At 43.4% G+C, this 21,369-nt stretch overlaps 1 protein-coding gene across 1 annotated transcript in view; it reads left to right on the top strand.

Annotated features, from left to right (window-relative positions):
• CDC27 (cell division cycle 27) overlaps nucleotides 1-21,369 on the top strand; it is a 464,683-nt gene that overhangs the window by 324,192 nt on the left and 119,122 nt on the right. Inside the window, exons 13-14 of the mRNA XM_053699695.1 lie at nucleotides 4,687-4,839; nucleotides 4,931-5,139. Coding sequence (XP_053555670.1) covers nucleotides 4,687-4,839; nucleotides 4,931-5,139 — 362 coding nt within the window. The remainder of the gene's footprint in view (nucleotides 1-4,686; nucleotides 4,840-4,930; nucleotides 5,140-21,369) is intronic.

The raw sequence follows: 21,369 nt of genomic DNA, 5'->3' as shown, positions 1-21,369 counted from the left end.
ATTCAACAAGGTTTTATTCTCCAGCCTCTTGCATGCATTGCCCCGGTCACTGCTGCTGCGGCCTTCTGGTTTGAGTCTCTGGAAGAGGCCTTACAGGTAGAAACTCCATTGGATGATATACTTGACAAGCTTAAAGCGCTTAAGCTAGCCAATTCATTTGTTTCTGACGCCGTTGTTCATTTAACCAAACTAACGGCTAAGTACTCAGGTTTTGCTATACAGGCGCGTAGGGCGCTATGGCTTAAATCCTGGTCAGCTGACGTTACTTCAAAGTCTAAGCTTCTCAACATTCCCTTCAAGGGGCAGACCCTATTCGGGCCTGGACTGAAGGAGATCATTTCTGATATTACTGGAGGAAAAGGTCATGCCCTTCCTCAGGATAGGTCTAATAAATTAAGGACCAAACAAACTAATTTTCGTGCCTTTCGAAACTTTAAGACAAGCGCGGCATCAACTCCCTCTAATGCAAAACAAGAGGGAAATTTTGCCCAGTCCAAGCCGGTCTGGAGACCTAACCAGGCCTGGAACAAAGGTAAGCAGGCCAAGAAGCCTGCTGCTGCCTCTAAGACAGCATGAAAGATCAGCCCCCGATCCGGTAACGGATCTAGTAGGGGGCAGACTTTCTCTCTTCGCCCAGGCTTGGGTAAGAGATGTCCAGGATCCCTGGGCGTTGGAAATTGTGTCCCAGGGATATCTTCTGGACTTCAAAGCTTCTTCCCCAAAAGGAAGATTTCACCTCTCACAATTATCTGCAAACCAGAGATAAAGAGAGAGGCATTCTTACATTGTGTTCAAGACCTCCTAGTTATGGGAGTGATCCACCCAGTTCCAAAGGAGGAACAGGAGCAAAGCTTCTATTCAAATCTCTTTGTGGTTCCCAAGAAAGAGGGAACCTTCACACCAATCTTAGATCTCAAGATCCTAAACAAATTTCTCAGGGTCCCATCTTTCAAGATGGAGACTATTCGAACCATCCTACCTATGATCCAGGAGGGTCAATACATGACTACCGTGGACTTAAAGGATGCTTATCTTCACATTCCGATACACAAAGATCATCATCGGTTTCTCAGGTTCGCCTTCCTAGACAGGCATTACCAGTTTGTGGCTCTTCCCTTTGGGTTAGCTACGGCACCAAGAATCTTTACGAAGTTTCTGGGGTCACTTCTGCCAGTCCTAAGGCCGCGGGGCATAGCAGTAGCCCCTTACCTAGACAACATTCTGATACAGGCGTCGAATTTCCAAATTGCCAAGTCCCATACGGACATTGTTCTGGCATTCCTGAGGTCTCATGGGTGGAAAGTGAACGAAAAGAAGAGTTCTCTATCCCCTCTCACAAGAGTTTCCTTCCTGGGAACTCTGTTAGATTCTGTAGAAATGAGGATTTACCTGACAGAGGACAGGTTGTCAAAACTTCTAAATTCATGCCGTGTTCTTTATTATACTTCTCGCCCTTCGGTGGCTCAGTGTATGGAAGTAATCGGCTTAATGGTAGCGGCAATGGACATAGTTCCGTTTGCCCGCCTACATTTCAGACCGCTGCAACTCTGCATGCTCAGTCAGTGGAATGGGGATTACACAGATTTGTCCCCTCTATTAAATCTGGATCAAGAGACCAGGGATTCTCTTCTCTGGTGGCTATCTCGGGTCCATCTGTCCAAAGGTATGACCTTCCGCAGGCCAGATTGGACAATAGTAACAACAGATGCCAGCCTTCTGGGCTGGGGTGCAGTCTGGAACTCTCTGAAGGCTCAGGGGTCGTGGACTCAGGAGGAGGCACTCCTTGCAATAAACATTCTGGAACTAAGAGCGATATTCAATGCTCTTCAGGCTTGGCCTCAGTAGCGGCAGTGAGGTTCATCAGATTTCAGTCGGACAACATCACGACTGTAGCTTACATCAACCATCAAGGGGGAACAAGGAGTTCCCTACCGATGTTGGAGGTTTCAAAGATAATTCAATGGGCAGAGATTCACTCTTGCCATCTATCAGCTATCCATATCCCAGGAGTAGAGAACTGGGAGACTTTTCATCCGGGGGAGTGGGAGCTCCATCCGGAGGTGTTTGCACAGTTGATTCAACGTTGGCGCAAACCAGAACTGGATCTCATGGTGTCTCGCCAGAACGCCAAGCTTCCTTGTTACGGATCCAGGTCCAGGGATCCCAAGGCAGCGCTGATAGACGCTCTAGCAGCACCTTGGTCCTGGCTTATGTGTTTCCACCGTTTCCTCTGCTCCCTCGTCTGATTGCCAAGATCAAACAGGAGAGAGCATCGGTAATTTTTATAGCACCTGCGTGGCCACGCAGGACTTGGTATGCAGATCTGGTGGACATGTCATCCTTTCCACCATGGACTCTGCCTCTGAGGCAGGACCTTCTACTTCAGGGTGCTTTCAACCATCCAAATCTAATTTCTCTGCGGCTGACTGCTTGGAGATTGAACACTTGATTTTATCAAAGCGTGGTTTCTCCGAGTCGGTCATTGATACCTTAATACAGGCGCGAAAGCCTGTCACCAGGAAAATCTATCATAAGATATGGTGTAAATATCTTCATTGGTGTGAATCCAAGGGTTACTCATGGAGTAAGGTCAGGATTCCTAAGATATTATCTTTTCTCCAAGAAGGATTGGAGAAGGGTTTGTCAGCTAGTTCCTTAAAAGGACAGATTTCTGCTCTGTCTATTTTTTTGCACAAACGTCTGGCTGAGGTTCCAGACGTGCAGGCGTTTTGTCAGGCTTTAGTCAGAATCAAGCCTGTGTTTAAACCTGTTGCTCCAGCTTGGAGTTTAAATTTAGTTCTTAAGGTTCTTCAAGGGTACCAAACCTGGTTTTTTACCTAAGGTGGTATCTAATAAAAATATCAATCAGGAGATTGTTGTACCGTCACTGTGTCCTAATCCTTCTTCAAAGAAGGAACGTCTTTTACACAATCTTGACGTGGTTCGTGCTTTAAAGTTTTATTTACAAGCTACTAAAGATTTTCGTCAAACATCTGCATTGTTTGTTGTCTACTCTGGACAGAGGAGAGGCCAAAAGGCTTCGGCAACCTCTCTTTCTTTTTGGCTAAGGAGTATAATACGCTTAGCTTATGAGACTGCTGGCCAGCAGCCTCCTGAAAGGATTACAGCTCATTCTACTAGAGCGGTAGCTTCCACATGGGCTTTTAAAAATGAGGCTTCTGTTGAACAGATTTGTAAGGTGGCGACTTGGTCTTCGCTTCATACTTTTTCAAAGTTCTATAAATTTGATACTTTTGCTTCTTCGGAGGTTATTTTTGGGAGAAAGGTCTTGCAGGCAGTGGTGCCTTCCGTTTAAGCGCCTGCCTTGTTCCTCCCTTCATCCGTGTCCTATAGCTTTGGTATTGGTATCCCACAAGTAATGGATGATCCGTGGACTTGGATACACCTTACAAGAGAAAACATAATTTATGCTTACCTGATAAATTTATTTCTCTTGTGGTGTATCCAGTCCACGGCCCGCCCTGTCATTTTAAGGCAGGTGTTTTTTATTTTTAAACTACAGTCGCCACTGCACCCTATAGTTTCTCCTTTCTCTTGCTTGTCTTCGGTCGAATGACTGGTAATGGCAGTTAGGGGAGGAGCTATATAGACAGCTCTGCTGTGGGTGATCCTCTTGCAGCTTCCTGTTGGGAAGGAGAATATCCCACAAATAATGGATGATCCGTGGACTGGATACACCACAAGAGAAATAAATTTATCAGGTAAGCATAAATTGTTTTCTATCACTCCAAATAGATCTTAAAGGGACAGTCTACACCAAAATGTTTTTTTAAAAAGATAGATAATCCCTTTATCACCCATTCCCCAGTTTGCATAACCAACAAGGTTATATTAATACACATTTTACCTCTGTTTTTTTTTTTTATTGGTACGCAATAAAGAATCTTTTTTGTTTGTTTGTTGTTTTTTTTTCTTCTTCTTGGAAATAGTTACAATAAAATGAATAATAATGCACAGAATGAGTTCCCTTCTTTGCATTTCTAGGCTAAATGAAAAGTAACTAGCAAAGCTTTCACACCGATTTTCAATTTAATGTATTTATAATTGCAAGGAAACTAGTTCTCAAAAAAGTGTAAGTAACCTCAGATTCCAAGTTCCAAAATAAGCTTTGATGCATTTTGTTTTTTATTATGCTTTTGTTTATGCAAATTAAGTTGATTGCTTTGCGTCTGTATATGCAAGCATATTTATTTATTCATTTTATTTTTGCAAACTGACTTTGTATTTGGTAACTATTATACTTTATTATAAAATAAACCTATCTGGTGCCAGCCATCTCTTGCTTGCTTATTTAGCCAGATGGTCCAAGACCTCAAACACTTTTGCAGGAGTCTCAAAGCCAATTATTGGCTACCATTATATAAACACGATGATGATACATTTAAATCCTTTTGTTGGGAGTTGGTTGGTTACAGAATTACATTGTTGTTGGCAGTTGCTTTCATTCTGCCTTGTGATTTTTACCTATTTTACCTATGCATACATTTTTGTCAAAAGTATCTCCAATTGTGCCTTTATGATTGTGCATTGCTTTGAAGCAGTGTCTGCCATCTTTATTGTCCCAGTTTTGTTTGTACATGTTAGGAGGATCATTTCCCTCTCACACACAGAGCCCTCTAATGTGCACATTCCCTTGATGACCAGTTTTGTTTCTTGCCCCTCTAGGCAGAGAGAGTCTTCTCAGAGGTTCGAAGACTTGAGAATTACCGAGTGGAAGGCATGGAAATCTATTCCACTACATTATGGCACTTACAAAAAGATGTGACCTTATCAGTGCTGTCTAAGGACTTAACAGATATAGACAAGAATTCACCAGAGGTATGAAATTTTGCTCTAAAAGGTAAAAAAAACTGTGCCTGTCTGGTCTGTTTGTTAATAGCCCTAACTCACTGTTTACTCTCGCCTACAGGCTTGGTGTGCTGCTGGAAACTGCTTCAGCTTGCAGAGAGAGCATGATATCGCCATCAAGTTTTTTCAGAGAGCTATCCAGGTTGATCCTGGCTATGCCTATGCATTCACTCTCTTGGGCCATGAGTTTGTACTGACAGAGGAGCTGGACAAGGCTTTGGCATGTTTCAGGAATGCAATCAGAGTCAACCCAAGACACTATAACGCATGGTATGAATCAGTTTGTAGAACCTAAATACTATACCTCAGAAAAATGGGAGCACCAAAACACTACCATGTCGGCGCCAAACAAAGCACAAACAAACTACACATTTAAATACACAGTGCTGGTACACAGAGTATTAAGTGTCCTCACTATGTAGTAAATATAAATAATAAGTATACATTTATACATACATTCACACAAAAAGTCTATAGGGTCATGCGCGTCTAACCAACTTTCTACAACTGCCAGGTTGCTTTGTGATATAATAGAGACTAACGTTACGTATGCACTCACTGGACTTTATATCTATTTTTATAGATGTATTATAATGATGTTTGGAGCGATAATGTATCCCTCAGATAAAACACAATTCAATCTATAGGTAGATAGATCTAGATACATCCAAGGGTATCACAATAGGTTACTAGTCAGATGAGAAAAGTTACTAGTCTAGTGGGGGAAAAATACTAGTTTACTCAATCAATGTTCATGACATTTTTATCTTCTCCACTGCAATTTCTTACTTGTCTGGACTAGTGGAAATTTCCAGCCATATATGTCCTCTTTCATCCAGCTAACTTTCCATAGCACTTGTTAGAAATAAAAGCTTTTTTAGCTACTTACATTTAAACACTATTGTAAGTCAAATTTCAGCGAGTGACCCAAACAAATGTTGTATTTTTTCTCAGCAGGCCCTACATTATTATATTTATAATAGAAAATAATCCCAACTCTCAAATTGTATAAATATTTTATCTTTATTCAAACCAATATGGATATAGTAAATATGAGCAAAAAAAACAGAATGCCACCAAATCATTTACCCAAACATACAACATATAGCCCACAAAAAAGGCAAAAGAACCAGACCATATAAAATCCCTGATCACCTTACTAAATTGTCATCAAGGGTAGTCACATGTGAAATTGGGACCCATACAGGCTTTTGGAGGTTATAACTAGAGAGGCCCGATTGTGCAGTACAGAAATAAAAGCATTTTTTTTTTCTAATGACACGGTGAGTCCACGGATCTTTATTAATTACTGTTAGGAATATCACTCCTGGCCAGCAGGAGGAGGCAAAGAGCATGACAGCAAAGCTGATAAATATCACTTCCCTACCCACAATCCCCCAGTCATTCCCTTTGCCTCTAGTGCAAGGAGGAAGTGAAGTTTAGGTGTCTGATGAGAAGTTTTCTTCAATCAAGATTTTATTATTTTTAAAGCAGAGTAAGCTTACTCTGATCTTTCCTGGGGTCTAGCCTTAGTCCACGTCAGTCTCTTCAGTAGGGCAATGGCTTTTGAGCACTTGAAAAATTGTGAGGTACAATTCTTACTGCATTTTCTCAAGAATTTGCTGCTCTGTCCAGAAAGCCTGAGTAGGTTTACTCAGTTTCTTTCTTTCTTCACAGGTCCATGTGAGGTGCTGCACCCTCTCAAACCAGGTGAGCTGTCCTGCTGCCGGACAACATTTTCAGGTAAGTGCCATTTTAATTTTTTTTTGCAAAGGAGATTCTGGCACTTGTTACAGCTAAGGGCTGTGTTATAAAAAATGGGACTTTCATTTTTATTATATAAACCTTCATGTTTGGGGTTTATTGGCAGTTATGGGCATTAATACTGTGAGGAGAGGGATTCATGGTGGCTCAGTTAGTTCTGGTCTGTTATTGCGGACTTTAACTTTTTTGACATGTCATAAAAACAATAAGCAGTTAGGGCTCTTTAACCGCTAGGACCGCTCCGTATATGAAAAGGGGAGGGTCCTTATTGAAGCGTTTTTTTTCTTTTGGCACGCTTTCAGTGCGATTGTGGAAACTGACAGAGAACTGCGTAGCTGTGACGTAGTAGTCGGCTGCTCCGATCTCCGTTTTCATTGCGCTACCGTTTTCAGGTCCGGATAGTTTCTTCTATGAGGGAAGTCACTCCGTTGGCTGCAGGACAGGTAGGCACCTCAGTAAAGCTACTAAGGTGTTTAGGTTGCCTGAGGTTAATTGTTTTGTTGCTTACATACGTTAAGGCATATTTCTTTTTAATGACATGATGAGTCCACGGATCATCTTAATTACTATTGGGAATATCATTCCTGCCCTGCAGGAGGCGGCAAAGAGACAGTCATTCTCTTTGCCTACGTTAAGTGCAAGGAGGTGGTAAATTTGGTGTTAGACAAAGATTCTTCAATCAAGAGTTTATTATTTTTAAAGTAGTGCAAGATTGTGCTGCTTTGTCCTAGGGTGTAGCCGTAGTCCATATCAGTCTCTTCAGTAGAGCAGTGGTGGCTTTAGAGCAACAGGAACTTGTGGGACATAATTCTCACTGCGCCTCCCATATTCTGATGCTACCCTTACACTGAAAACCTGAGGGATATTTACTCAGGACTTTCGTTTAATTGCAGGTCCATGTGAGGGAGAGGACCTCTCAAACCTGTGAACTGCCTTGCTGTCAGGCAGATGATGAGGTAAGTGCTGACTTTATTTCTGGGGGTAGAAAGAAAACTCAGAAAAAGTTTGGGCACTTTATTTTTATACAGACCTCATTGTGTATTAGGGGACACAAAAAGGCACCTGAACGCAGGCACTGGGGCTAAATGTGTCGGGTGACTTTCATCTCCTGGCGGTTTCATGACTAAATAATAACCGACTGGGAGATTACATATTAACAACGATGAGATGTTTTTGCAGAGAGCAAACTCGATGTGAGGGTGTTTCCCTGTAAAATTTTAGCAATCGGATTAAGCAGCTTTCTAACAAAAGAAGCTGATCAGTCTGCTAATTTGTTCCTTGTCGCTTATTTTTGTAAAATAATAATGGCGGCTGGATGATGGATATTGAAACGCCCACGATGGGCGGAGCTTGTGTGGCGCCAAGTTCGTTGCGCACCTCTTCTCTAGCACTTCCAGTTATCAGAAGGAACGGAGAATTTTAGTCAGAATATTTTCGCTTGGGAGACAGCACCTTTTTCTAGCACTTCCGTTTTTCGGAAGAAAGAAAGACCTTTAGGTCAGAGTGGTTGCGTTTTGACTGCGCTACAGCTGAGTCAATTTGTGCAGAAAGGCTGACAGGCACCTCAGCTGGGTTAAGCTGAGGTGTAGTGGGGGTTTTGCAATACTTATATAACGCATGTACCTATTCAGCCATTTCTGCCAACTTAAATAAAAAAGTTACTCTTTAAAATTTAAAGAGACAGTAACGGTTTTTATGTGTTGATTTTTATATATAAAAAAAAAAAGGTAAGACTTTTATTTGATTAATCATCTTTTCTCTGTTCCCTATGTTGTGAGAACTTTTCTAGAGGAATAAAATATTTTCTCAAGTGTCCAAATTTTTTTTTTATAGCCCACACATGCAGTGCCCTGCGTTTCTTCACAAATTCCACCTGGAGTTACTTTGCAAGACACTGCTTCCTAAGATCATTGAAGCGATATCTGATGCATTGTCTGTTTTTCCCATGCTACAAGGGAAAACGCTTGAGGAAATGTATTTAAGTAGCTATTTCGAATTTTCTTCCCTGAAGCCTGAGGAGGATACTTCGGTGGTATATAAGGGGAAAATCTCAGACTCTGTCTGTGTAATTCCTTTGTTTGATACTGAAGTGTTTTCTTTCAGTTTAAGCTTGAACACCTCCGTTTGTTACTTTGGGAGGTTTTTGTTTCCCTGGACGCCGCCGACATCATCGGAGTAGTCAATCCTAATAAGTCCAGTAAACTTTACAAGGATGATTGGAAGGATAGGGAAAAACTGGGTCCCCCCTTTTCTCCAGATATAGCAGACTCTATCAAGGAGTCTTGTCAATGGTACCCAGGGAATGTGTGTACGTCAGAGTTTACAACTACCTACGGTTTGTATTGCTTTGTCACCAGTATGGTGGCGTACCATTTGGATGCGTTGTCTGATTCTATTCGGACAGACACTCCTCTCAAAGAAATCCAGGATAGGATTAAGGCAATTAATTTAGCCAACTCCTTTATTTCAGATGCTCCATCAAGGTTTTTAAGCTGGGAGCTAAGATTTCAGGCTTTGCCACATGGCCCACAGAGCGTTAGAGGAAAGATATTGGTCTGCGGATGCCTCATCTGAGTATACATTTTTGGCGATTCCCTACAAGGGGAAGACCTTATTTGGACCTGTTTTAACGGAAATTCTCTCTATTACGAGAGGTAAGGGACATTCCTTCCCTCAGGATAAGAAAACAGTCGTCAGTGTATTTTAGTTCCTTTCGAACTTTCAAAGGAAGTCGTTCAACTCCTTCTTCCAAGCTGGAGCAGTCTAAACTTTCCTGATGACCCAGTCAATCTTGAAATAGGGGAAAGCAATCCAAGAATCCTGCTGGTGAATCAAAGACAGCAGGATATGCCTGCCCCCAATCCGGTAGGACTCTGTATCCCAGGAATACAATATGGAGATTAGAACTTTTTCTCCCAGGGGCAGGTCTTTGCTTTCAAGATTATCTACAGAAGAGGAGAGGCATTCTTACTCTGCGTAGGAGACCTCTCTGTCATGGGAGTGATGGTTCTTGTTCGGATTCAGGAACAGGGTCTGGGATTTTATTCCAAAAAAAAAGGGGAACCTTCAGATCTATTTTAGGTCTCAAGAGTCTTAAAAATTCCTCAGAGTACTGTCCTTCAGATGGAAGCTATTTGTTCCATTCTCCCTTGATCCAAGAGGGTCAATCTATGACAACTGTGGATTTAAGGACACATTTGCATGTTCCCATTCAACAAGCAAGATCCTACACGGAAATGTTGTTATCCTTCCTGAGATCTCACGGACGGAAGGTTAATTTGGGAAAGAGTTCCTTAGTTCCAAGTACAAGGGTTTCTTTCTTGGGAACAATAATAGATTCCCTATCAATGAAGATTTTTCTGACTGTAGTCAGGAAATCAAAGATTTTCGATACTTGTCTAGCTCTTCGGTCCACTCCTCGGCCATCAGTGGCTCAGCGCATGGATGTAATCGGGCTGATAGTAGCGGCAATGGACATCATCCCGTTTGCTAGGTTTCATCTCAGACCTCTGCAGTTAAATATGCTCAGGCAATGGAACGGAAATTATGCGGACTTGTCTCCTCAAATACTTTTGGAGCAGGAGACTAGGGATTCCCTTCAATGGTGGTTGTTTCGGGATCATCTCTACCGGGTAACCAGCTTTCGCAGAACATCTTGGGAGATTGTGACAACAGACGTCAGCCTTCTAGGATGGGGAGCGGTCTGGGGCTCCCTAAAGGCTCAGAGAGTTTGGACTCAGTCAGAGTCTGTTCTTCCTATATCCATTCTGGAATTAAGGGCGATCTTCAATGCTCTTCTGGCCTGGCCCCAGTTAGACTAGGTCCAGTTTATCAGGTTCCAGTCGGACAACAAAACTTCAGTGGCTTACATCTATCATCATGGAGGAACGAGAAGTTCCTTAGCGATGACCAAGGTATCTAAAGTAAGTCTGCAATCCGCATCCCGGGGGGGGGGGGGGGACAACTGGGAGGCGGACTTCCCGAGCAGGCAGACCTTCATCCAGGGGAGTGGGGACTCAATCCGGAAGTGTTTTCCAGTCTGATTCTCAAATGGGGTCAGCCGGAATTGGATTTCATGGCATCTCAGCACAATGCCAAGCTTCCGAGGTACAGGTCGTGATCCAGGGACTCTCAGGTGGTACTGATAGTTGCCCTGGCGGTACCTTTGACCTTCAGTTTAACATACCTATATCCTCCGTTTGCTCTTCTCCTTGGGTGATTGCTCGAATAAAGCAGGAGAGGGCCTCGGTGAGCCTCATTGCACCGGCTTGGCCTCGCAGGATTGGTATGCAGATCTGGTGGACATGTCATTTCTACCACCTTGGTTGGAGTCTTCCGTTGAGGAAGGATCTTCTATTTCAAGGGCCCTTCCTTCACCAAAATCTAGTTTCTCTGAAGCTGACTGCTTGGAGATTGAACGCTTATTTTCTCTTGTTAAGTGTATCCAGTCCACGGATCATCCATTACTTATGGGATATTCTCCTTCCCAACAGGAAGTTGCAAGAGGATCACCCACAGCAGAGCTGCTATATAGCTCCTCCCCTCACTGCCATATCCAGTGATTCTCTTGCAGCTCTCAACAAAGATGGAGGTCGTAAGAGGACTGTGGTGTTTTATACTTAGTTTGTCTCTTCAATCAAAAGTTTGTTATTTTTAAATGGTACCGGAGTGTACTGTTTATCTCAGGCAGTATTTAGAAGAAGAATCTGCCTGCGTTTTCTATGATCTTAGCAGAAGTAACTAAGATCCTTTGCTGTTCTCACATATTCTGAGGAGTGAGGTAACTTCAGAGAGGGAATAGCGTGCAGGTTTTCCTGCAATAAGGTATGTGCAGTTAAAATATTTTTCTAGGGATGGAATTTGCTAGAAAATGCTGCTAGTACCTAAGTAATGTAAGTAAAGCCTTAAATGCAGTGATAGCGACTGGTATCAGGCTTATTAATAGAGATACATACTCTTATAAAAGTGTATTTTAAAACGTTTGCTGGCATGTTTAATCGTTTTTTATATATGTTTGGTGATAAAACTTATTGGGGCCTAGTTTTTTCCACATGGTTGGCTTGAATTTTGCCTAGAAACAGTTCCTTGAGGCTTTCCACTGTTGTAATATGAATGGGAGGGGCCTATTTTAGCGCTTTTTTTGCGCAGCAAAAATTACAGACACAGACATCCAGCTTCTTCCTGCATGTTCCAGGACTTCTCTGAAGGGCTCAAAAGGCTTCAAAAGTCGTATTAAGGGAGGTAAAAAGCCACAGTAGAGCTGTGGCAGTTGTTGTGACTGTTTTAAAAACGTTTTTTGTCATTTGTTATTCCGTTTTTGGTATTAAGGGGTTAATCATCCATTTGCAAGTGGGTGCAATGCTCTGCTAACTTGTTACATACACTGTAAAAATTTTGTTAGTGTAACTGCCTTTTTTCACTGTTATTTCAAATTTAGGACCAAATTTGTGTTTCTTAAAGGCGCAGTAACGTTTTTTATATTGCTTGTAAACTTGTTTTAAGTGTTTTTCCAAGCTTGCTAGTCTCATTGCTAGTCTGTTTAAACATGTCTGATACAGAGGAACCTACTTGTTCATTATGTTTGAAAGCCATGGTGGAGCCCCATAGGAGAATGTGTACTAAATGTATTGATTTCACCTTAAACAGTAAAGATCAGTCTTTATCTATAAAAGAATTATCACCAGAGGGTTCTGTCGAGGGGGAAGTTATGCCGACTAACTCTCCCCGCGTGTCAGACCCTTCGCCTCCCGCTCAGGGGACGCACGCTTATATGGCGCCAACTACATCAGGGATGCCCATAGCGATTACCTTGCAGGACATGGCTGCAATCATGAATAATACCCTGTCAGAGGTATTATCTAGATTGCCTGAGTTAAGAGGCAAGCGTGATAGCTCTGGGGTTAGGAGAGATACAGAGCGCGCAAATGCTGTAAGAGCCATGTCTGATACTGCGTCACAGTATGCAGAACATGAGGACGGAGAGCTTCCTTCTGTGGGTGACATCTCTGACTCGGGGAAACCTGATTCAGAGATTTCTAATTTTAAATTTAAGCTTGAGAACCTCCGTGTATTGCTTGGGGAGGTATTAGCTGCTCTGAATGACTGTAACACAGTTGCAATTCCAGAGAAATTGTGTAGGCTGGATAGATACTATGCGGTGCCGGTATGTACTGACGTTTTTCCTATACCTAAAAGGCTTACAGAAATTATTAGCAAGGAGTGGGATAGACCCGGTGTGCCCTTTTCCCCACCTCCTATATTTAGAAAAATGTTTCCAATAGACGCCACTACACGGGACTTATGGCAGACAGTCCCTAAGGTGGAGGGAGCAGTTTCTACTTTAGCAAAGCGTACCACTATCCCGGTTGAGGACAGTTGTGCTTTTTCAGATCCAATGGATAAAAAATTGGAGGGTTACCTTAAGAAAATGTTTATTCAACAAGGTTTTATTTTGCAGCCCCTTGCATGCATTGCGCCTGTCACTGCTGCGGCGGCATTCTGGTTTGAGGCCCTGGAAGAGGCCATCCATACAGCTCCATTGGAGGAAATTATTGACAAGCTTAGAACGCTTAAGCTAGCTAACTCATTTGTTTCTGATGCCATTGTTCATTTGACTAAACTTACGGCTAAGAATTCCGGATTCGCCATCCAGGCGCGTAGGGCGCTATGGCTTAAATCCTGGTCAGCTGACGTGACTTCAAAGTCTAAATTACTCAACATTCCTTTCAAGGGGCAGACCTTATTCGGGCCTGGCTTGAAGGAAATCATTGCTGACATTACTGGAGGCAAGGGTCATACCCTTCCTCAGGACAGGGCCAAATCAAAGGCCAAACAGTCTAATTTTCGTGCCTTTCGAAATTTCAAGGCAGGAGCAGCATCAACTTCCTCCGCTTCAAAACAAGAGGGAACTGTTGCTCATTCCAGACAGGCCTGGAAACCTAACCAGTCCTGGAACAAGGGCAAGCAGGCCAGAAAACCTGCTGCTGCCCCCAAGACAGCATGAAGGAACTGCCCCCTATCCGGAAACGGATCTAGTAGGGGGCAGACTTTCTCTCTTCGCCCAGGCGTGGGCAAGAGAGATGTTCAGGAAACCTGAGCGTTGGAGATCATATCTCAGGGATATCTTCTGGACTTCAAAGCTTCTCCTCCACAAGGGAGATTTCATCTTTCAAGGTTATCAGCAAACCAGATAAAGAAAGAGGCATTCCTAAGCTGTGTGCAAGACCTCCTAGTAATGGGAGTGATCCATCCAGTTCCGCGGATGGGACAGGGGATTTATTCAAATCTGTTTGTGGTTCCCAAGAAAGAGGGAACATTCAGACCAATCTTGGATCTAAAGATCTTAAACAAATTCCTCAGAGTTCCATCATTCAAAATGGAAACTATTCGGACCATCCTACCCATGATCCAAGAGGGTCAGTACATGACCACAGTGGACTTAAAGGATGCCTACCTTCACATACCGATTCACAAAGATCATCATCGGTTCCTAAGGTTTGCCTTTCTAGACAGGCATTACCAATTTGTAGCTCTTCCCTTCGGGTTGGCTACAGCCCCGAGAATTTTTACAAAGGTTCTGGGCTCACTTCTGGCGGTTCTAAGACCGCGAGGCATAGCGGTGGCTCTGTATCTAGGCGACATCCTAATACAGGCGTCAAGCTTTCAAATTGCCAAGTCTCATACAGAGATAGTTCTGGCTTTTCTGAGGTCGCATGGGTGGAAAGTGAACGTGGAAAAGAGTTCTCTATCCCCACTCACAAGAGTCACCTTCCTAGGGACTCTTATAGATTCTGTAGAGATGAAAATTTACCTGACGGAGTCCAGGTTATCAAAACTTCTAAATGCTTGCCGTGTCCTTCATTCCATTCCACGTCCGTCAGTGGCTCAGTGTATGGAAGTAATCAGCTTAATGGTAGCGGCAATAGACATAGTGCCATTTGCGCGCCTGCATCTCAGACCGCTGCAATTATGCATGCTAGGTCAGTGGAATGGGGATTACTCAGATTTGTCCCCTCTACTAAATCTGGATCAAGAGACCAGAGATTCTCTTCTCTGGTGGCTATCTCGGGTCCATCTGTCCAAGGGTATGACCTTTCGCAGGCCAGATTGGACGATTGTAACAACAGATGCCAGCCTTCTAGGTTGGGGCGCAGTCTGGAACTCCCTGAAGGCTCAGGGATCGTGGACTCAGGAGGAGAAACTCCTCCCAATAAATATTCTGGAGTTAAGAGCAATATAAGATGCTCTTCTAGCTTGGCCTCAGTTAGCAACCCTGAGGTTCATTAGATTTCAGTCGGACAACATCACGACTGTGGCTTACATCAACCATCAAGGGGGAACCAGGAGTTCCCTAGCGATGTTAGAAGTCTCAAAGATAATTCGCTGGGCAGAGTCTCACTCTTGCCACCTGTCAGCGATCCACATCCCAGGCGTAGAGAACTGGGAGGCGGATTTTCTAAGTCGTCAGACTTTTCATCCGGGGGAGTGGGAACTCCATCCGGAGGTGTTAGCTCAACTGATCCATCGTTGGGGCAAACCAGAACTGGATCTCATGGCGTCTTGCCAGAACGCCAAGCTTCCTTGTTACGGATCCAGGTCCAGGGACCTGGAAGCGACGCTGATAGATGCTTTAGCAGCTCCTTGGTTCTTCAACCTGGCTTATGTGTTTCCACAGTTTCCTCTGCTCCCTCGACTGATTGCCAAAATCAAGCAGGAGAGAGCATCGGTGATTCTGATAGCGCCTGGTATGCAGACCTAGTGGACATGTCATCCTTTCCACCATGGACTCTGCCTCTGAGGCAGGACCTTCTAATACAAGGTCCTTTCAATCATCCAAATCTAATTTCTCTGAGACTGACTGCATGGAGATTGAACGCTTGATTCTATCAAGGCGTGGCTTCTCCGAATCAGTCATTGATACCTTAATACAGGCACGAAAGCCTGTCACCAGGAAAATCTACCATAAGATATAGCGTAAATCTCTTTATTGGTGTGAATCCAAGAATTACTCATGGAGGATATTGTCCTGTCTCCAAGAGGGTTTGGACAAAGGATTATCAGCTAGTTCTTTAAAAGGACAGATTTCTGCTCTGTCTATTCTTTTGCACAAGCGTCTGGCAGAGGTTCCAGACGTCCAGGCATTTTGTCAGGCTTTGGTTAGAATTAAGCCTGTGTTTAAAACTGTTGCTCCCCCGTGGAGCTTAAACTTGGTTCTTAAAGTTCTTCAAGGAGTTCCGTTTGAACCCCTTCATTCCATTGATATTAAACTTTTATCTTGGAAAGTTCTATTTTTGATGGCTATTTCCTCGGCTCGAAGAGTCTCTGAGCTATCTGCCTTACAATGTGATTCTCCTTATCTGATTGTTCATGCAGATAAGGTAGTTCTGCGTACCAAACCTGGGTTTTTACCTAAGGTGGTTTCTAACAAGAATATCAATCAAGAGATTGTTGTTCCATCATTGTGTCCTAATCCTTCTTCAAAGAAGGAACGTCTTTTACATAATCTGGACGTAGTCCGTGCCTTGAAGTTTTACTTACAAGCTACTAAAGATTTTCGCCAAACATCTTCCCTGTTTGTCGTTTACTCTGGACAGAGGAGAGGTCAAAAAGCTTCGGCAACCTCTCTTTCCTTTTGGCTTCGGAGCATAATTCGCTTAGCCTATGAGACTGCTGGACAGCAGCCCCCTGAAAAGATTACAGCTCATTCTACTAGAGCTGTGGCTTCCACCTGGGCCTTTAAAAATGAGGCCTCTGTTGAACAGATTTGCAAGGCTGCGACTTGGTCTTCGCTTCACACCTTTTCAAAATTTTACAAATTTGATACTTTTGCTTCTTCGGAGGCTGTTTTTGGGAGAGAGGTTCTTCAGGCAGTGGTTCCTTCCGTTTAATCCTGCCTTGTCCCTCCCATCATCCGTGTACTTTAGCTTTGGTATTGGTATCCCATAAGTAATGGATGATCCGTGGACTGGATACACTTAACAAGAGAAAACATAATTTATGCTTACCTGATACATTTATTTCTCTTGTAGTGTATCCAGTCCACGGCCCGCCCTGTCTTTTTAAGGCAGGTCTAAATTTTATTTAAACTACAGTAACCACTGCACCCTATGGTTTCTCCTTTCTCGTCTTGTTTCGGTTGAATGACTGGATATGGCAGTGAGGGGAGGAGCTATATAGCAGCTCTGCTGTGGGTGATCCTCTTGCAACTTCCTGTTGGGAAGGAGAATATCCCATAAGTAATGGATGATCCGTGGACTGTATACACTACAAGAGAAATAAATTTATCAGGTAAGCATAAATTATGTTTTTATCCAAGCGGGGGTTTTCATAATCGGTTATAGAGACCATGATTCAGGCTCGTAAACCTGTTACTAGTAAGATTACTATAAGATATGGCGTATATATATTTATTGGTGTGAATACAAGGACTACTCCTAGGGTAGAGTTAGGATTCCTAGGATTTTGTCCTTTCTCCAAGAGAGTTTGGAGAAAGGATTATCGAAAAGTTCCCTGAAGGGTCAAATTTCTGCCTTATCTATTTTGTTTCACAAATGTCTGACAGATGTGCAATCTTTGTCAGGCCTTGGTCAGGATCAGGCCTGTGTTCAATCCAGTTACTCCCCCATGGAGTTTTAATTTGGCTTTCAAAGTTCCTTCAAGTAGCCCTGTTTGAGCCTATGCATTCCTTAGATATTAAGTTGTTATCTTGCAAAGTTTTATTTCTTTTTGCTTTTTCTTCTGCTCGCAGAGTGTCAAAGATCGCGGCATTGCAGTATGAGGCCCCTTACCTTATTTTTCATTTAGATAAGGTAATGTTTACGTACTAAATTAGGATTTCTTCCTAGAGTGGTTTCTGATTGGAACATTAATCAGTAGATTGTTGTTCATTCCTTGTGTCCTAATCCTATCTCTCAGAGGGTATGGCTTCTGCACAATTTGGACGTGGTTCGTGCCTTAATGTTTTACCTGCAGACGACTAAGGTTTTTTCGTCTGTCTTGTGGTTTTCTCAGGAAAACGTAAGAGACAGAAATCTACGGCGACTTCTCTTTCTTTTTGGCTAAAGAGTTTTATAGGTTTTGCATATGAGACTGCTGGACAGCAGCCTCCAGTGAGAGTTACGGCTCATTCCATGAGGGCTGTTGCTTAATCATGGGTTTTCAAGAATGAGGTTTTTGTGGAACAGATTTGCAAGGCTGCAACTCTGTCCCCTCTCCACTCTTTTTCAAAATTCTACAAATTTGACATTTTTGCCTCGGTGAGGCTGTTTTTGGGAAAAAGGTTCTTCAAGCAGTGGTGCCTTCCGTTTAGGTTCCCTCCCATATAATCTGTGTACTCTAGTTTTGGTATTGATTCCCAATAGTAATTAAGATGATAAAATTTATGCTTACCTGATAAATTTTTCTTTTTTGACACAGAGTCCACGGCCCGCCCTGTTATTTAGACAGGTTTATTTGTATGTTATAAACTTCAGACACCTCTGCACCTTGTTTCTTCTTTTCTCGCCTTAGCTTCAGTCGAATGACTGGAGTGGGAGGGAAGGGAGGAGCTATTTAACAGCTTTGCTGTGGTGCTCTGTGCCGCCTCCTGCAGGGCAGGAGTGATATTCCCAATAGTAATTAAAATGATCCGTGGACTCATCGTGTCAAAAAAGAAATAAATTTATCCGGTAAGCATAAATTTTCTTTTCTAATTTCTTAAAGACACAGTACACTTTTTTTTATCTTTTATTTTGAAATAAAGACATTTTATTTTGCACTTTATCCTTATTACATATGATGGATCAAGAGACTTTTCAAACCATTGTCCCAGGCGAAGTTGCTGCTTGCCAGTTATGTTTTGATGCTCAGGTGGGACCCCCAGTTCCTTTTTGTTCCTCATGCATTGAGAGAACCTTAAGCTATAGAGAGAAAATGTTTGACCATGAGCCACCATTATCCCAGGCATATGCTGTTCAGGTGTCTCCTGTAGTCGATATGCCGCAGCTTTCTCCTCAAGCGTCCCAACCTTTTCAGTCTCCACATGCAGTGCCCTGTGTTTCCTCTTGCAATACAGTAGAATTTTCTTTACAAGACATTGCCTTCCAGGTATCCTTTGCGGTATCTGAGGCTTTGTCAACTTTCCCCATGTTGCAGGGACGGCGTAAAAGGAAACTTAAGGAATCAGTTAGTAAGGTTTCTGATCAAGTTGTGGCTATCCAGCGTGTCCCTTCTCATAAGCCTGAGGAAGAAGACATGTTGGTATCGTCTGAGGGGGAAATCTCAGACTCTGATGGTGTAATTCCTTCTTCTGATGCTGAAGTAGTATCCTTTAGATTTAAGCTAGAACACCGGTTATTACTTAAGGAGGTTTTGGCAACTTTGGACGACTCCGACATGACTATTGTAGTCAACCCTAAAAAGTCTAGTAAATTGAACAAATATTTTCATGTGGAGGTTTTTCCGGTTCCTGACCGTGCTACGGAGATTATTGCTCGAAAATGGGAAAGACCTAGTATTCCTTTTTCTCTATCTCCTATTTTTAAGAAGATATTTCCTATAGCGCATTCCATTAAAGAGTCGTGGCAGACGGTTCCTAAGGTAGAAGGAGCGATCTCCACTTTGGCTAAGAGGACTAGTATTCCCATAGAGGATAGTTGCTCTTTTAAGGGTCCAATGGATAAAAAATTGGAAGCTTTACTAAAAAAGATGTATGTCCTCCAGAGTCTACAGTGGCAACCTGCGGTGTGTATCACCACTGTTACCAGCCCTGCAGCTTACTGGTTTGATGGGTTGTCTGAATCTCTTCAGACGGATTCTCCTCTTGAGAAGATCCAGGACAGGATTAAGGCCCTTAAGTTAGCCAATTCCTTCATTAGAGATGCTTCCAAGCAAGATCAAGCCAAGTCTTCTTGGAAGCCTAACCAGTCCTGGAATAAGGGCAAACAATCTAAAAAAACCTTCAGCTCACTCCAAGTCAGCATGATGGGTTGGCCCCCCATCCGAGAGCGGATCTTGTTGGGGGCAGACTCTCTTTTTTCCCAGGCCTGGATAAGAGATGTACCGGAACCCTGGGCGGTGGACATCGTCTCCCAGGGATACAAATTAGATTTCAAAACTTTTCCTCCCAGATGCAGGTTTCTCCTTTCCAGATTATCTGTAGACCAGATAAAAAGAGAGGCGTTCTTACATTGTGTCAAGGACCTGGCCGCCCTGGGGGTAATAGTTCCAGTTCCTCTTCAGGAACGGGGTCTGGGATTTTACTCAAATCTGTTCGTAGTTCCTAAAAAGGAGGGAACTTTTTGACCAATTTTAGACTTAAAATGTTTAAACAAGTTTCTCAGAGTGTCATCCTTCAAGATGGAGACTATCCATTCTTCCTTTGGTGCAAGAGGGTCAGTTCATGACTACCATAGACCTAAAGGATGCATACCTTCATGTTCCCATTCACAAGGACCATCACAAGTTTCTGAGATTCTCCTTCTTGGACAATCACTTTCAGTTTGTGGCCCTTCCATTCGGCCTTGCCACAGCCCCCAGAATTTTTTCAAAGGTTCTGGGGGCCCTTTTGGTTGTGCTTCAGTCTCAGGGCATTGCAGTGGCGCCTTATCTGGACGACATTCTGGTTCAGGCGCCATATTTTCAACAAACAAAATCTCATACGGAGATCTTGTCTTTTCTTTGATCCCACGGATGGAAGGTGAATCTGGAAAACAGTTCTCTGGTTCCATCTACAAGGGTCGTGTTTTTGGGGACCATAATGGACTCCCTGTTAATGAAGATTTTTCTGACTGAGGTCAGAAAAAAGATTTTCGACTCTTGTCATGCCCTTCATTCCTCTCCACGGTCGTCGGTGGCTCAATGTATGGGAGGTAATTGGTCTTATCGTGGCTTCCAGGGACATCATTCCGTTCGGTTGGTTCCATCTCAGACCTCTGCAGTTATGCATGCTCAGACAATGGAACAGAGACTATACGGATCTGTCTCCACGTATAGATCTGGATCAGGCGTCAATAGACTCTCTTCCATGGTGGCTGTCTCAGGGCCATCTTTCCCAGGGTACTTGCTTCTGCAGACCCTCCTGGGTGATTGTGACCACGTATGCCAGCCTTCTGGGTTGGGGAGCAGTCTGGGGCTCGTTGAAGGCTCAGGGCTTATGGACTCGGGACGAGTCGGTTCTGCCCATAAACATCTTGGCGCTAAGAGCGATCTTCAGTGCTCGCCTGGCCTGGCCTCAGCCTTAGCCCAGATTATCAGATTCCAGTTGGACAGCATAACCTCGGTGGCTTACATCAACCACCAGGGGGGAACTCGGAGTTCCTTGCCATGACAGAGGTGGCCTGAATTATTCAGTGGGCGGAGACCCACAACTGCTGTCTTCCTGCGATCTACATTCCAGGAGTGGACAATTGGGAAGCGGATTTTCTGAGCAGACAGACTTTTCATCCCGGGGAGTGGGAACTTCATCTGGATGTGTTTTCCAGCTTGAACCTCAAATGGGGCAGCCGGAGTTGGATCTCATGGCTTCTCGTCAGAATGCCAAGCTCCCGAGATACGGTTCGAGGTCAAGGGATCCGCAGGCAATTCTGATAGATGCTCTGGTGGTTCCTTGGAACTTCAATCTAGCATACCTGTTTCCTCCGTTTGCTCTCCTTCCAAGAGTCATTGTTGAATCAAGCAGGAGAGGGCATCTGTAATTCTCATAGCCCCAGCGTGGCCTCGCAGGATATGGTGTGCAGACCAAGTGGAAATGTCATCCTT

Source organism: Bombina bombina, chromosome 1, assembly GCF_027579735.1.
Source record: "Bombina bombina isolate aBomBom1 chromosome 1, aBomBom1.pri, whole genome shotgun sequence".
In the NCBI taxonomy this organism is placed as follows: domain Eukaryota; kingdom Metazoa; phylum Chordata; class Amphibia; order Anura; family Bombinatoridae; genus Bombina; species Bombina bombina.
This window is presented reverse-complemented; position numbering and strand designations above follow the sequence as displayed.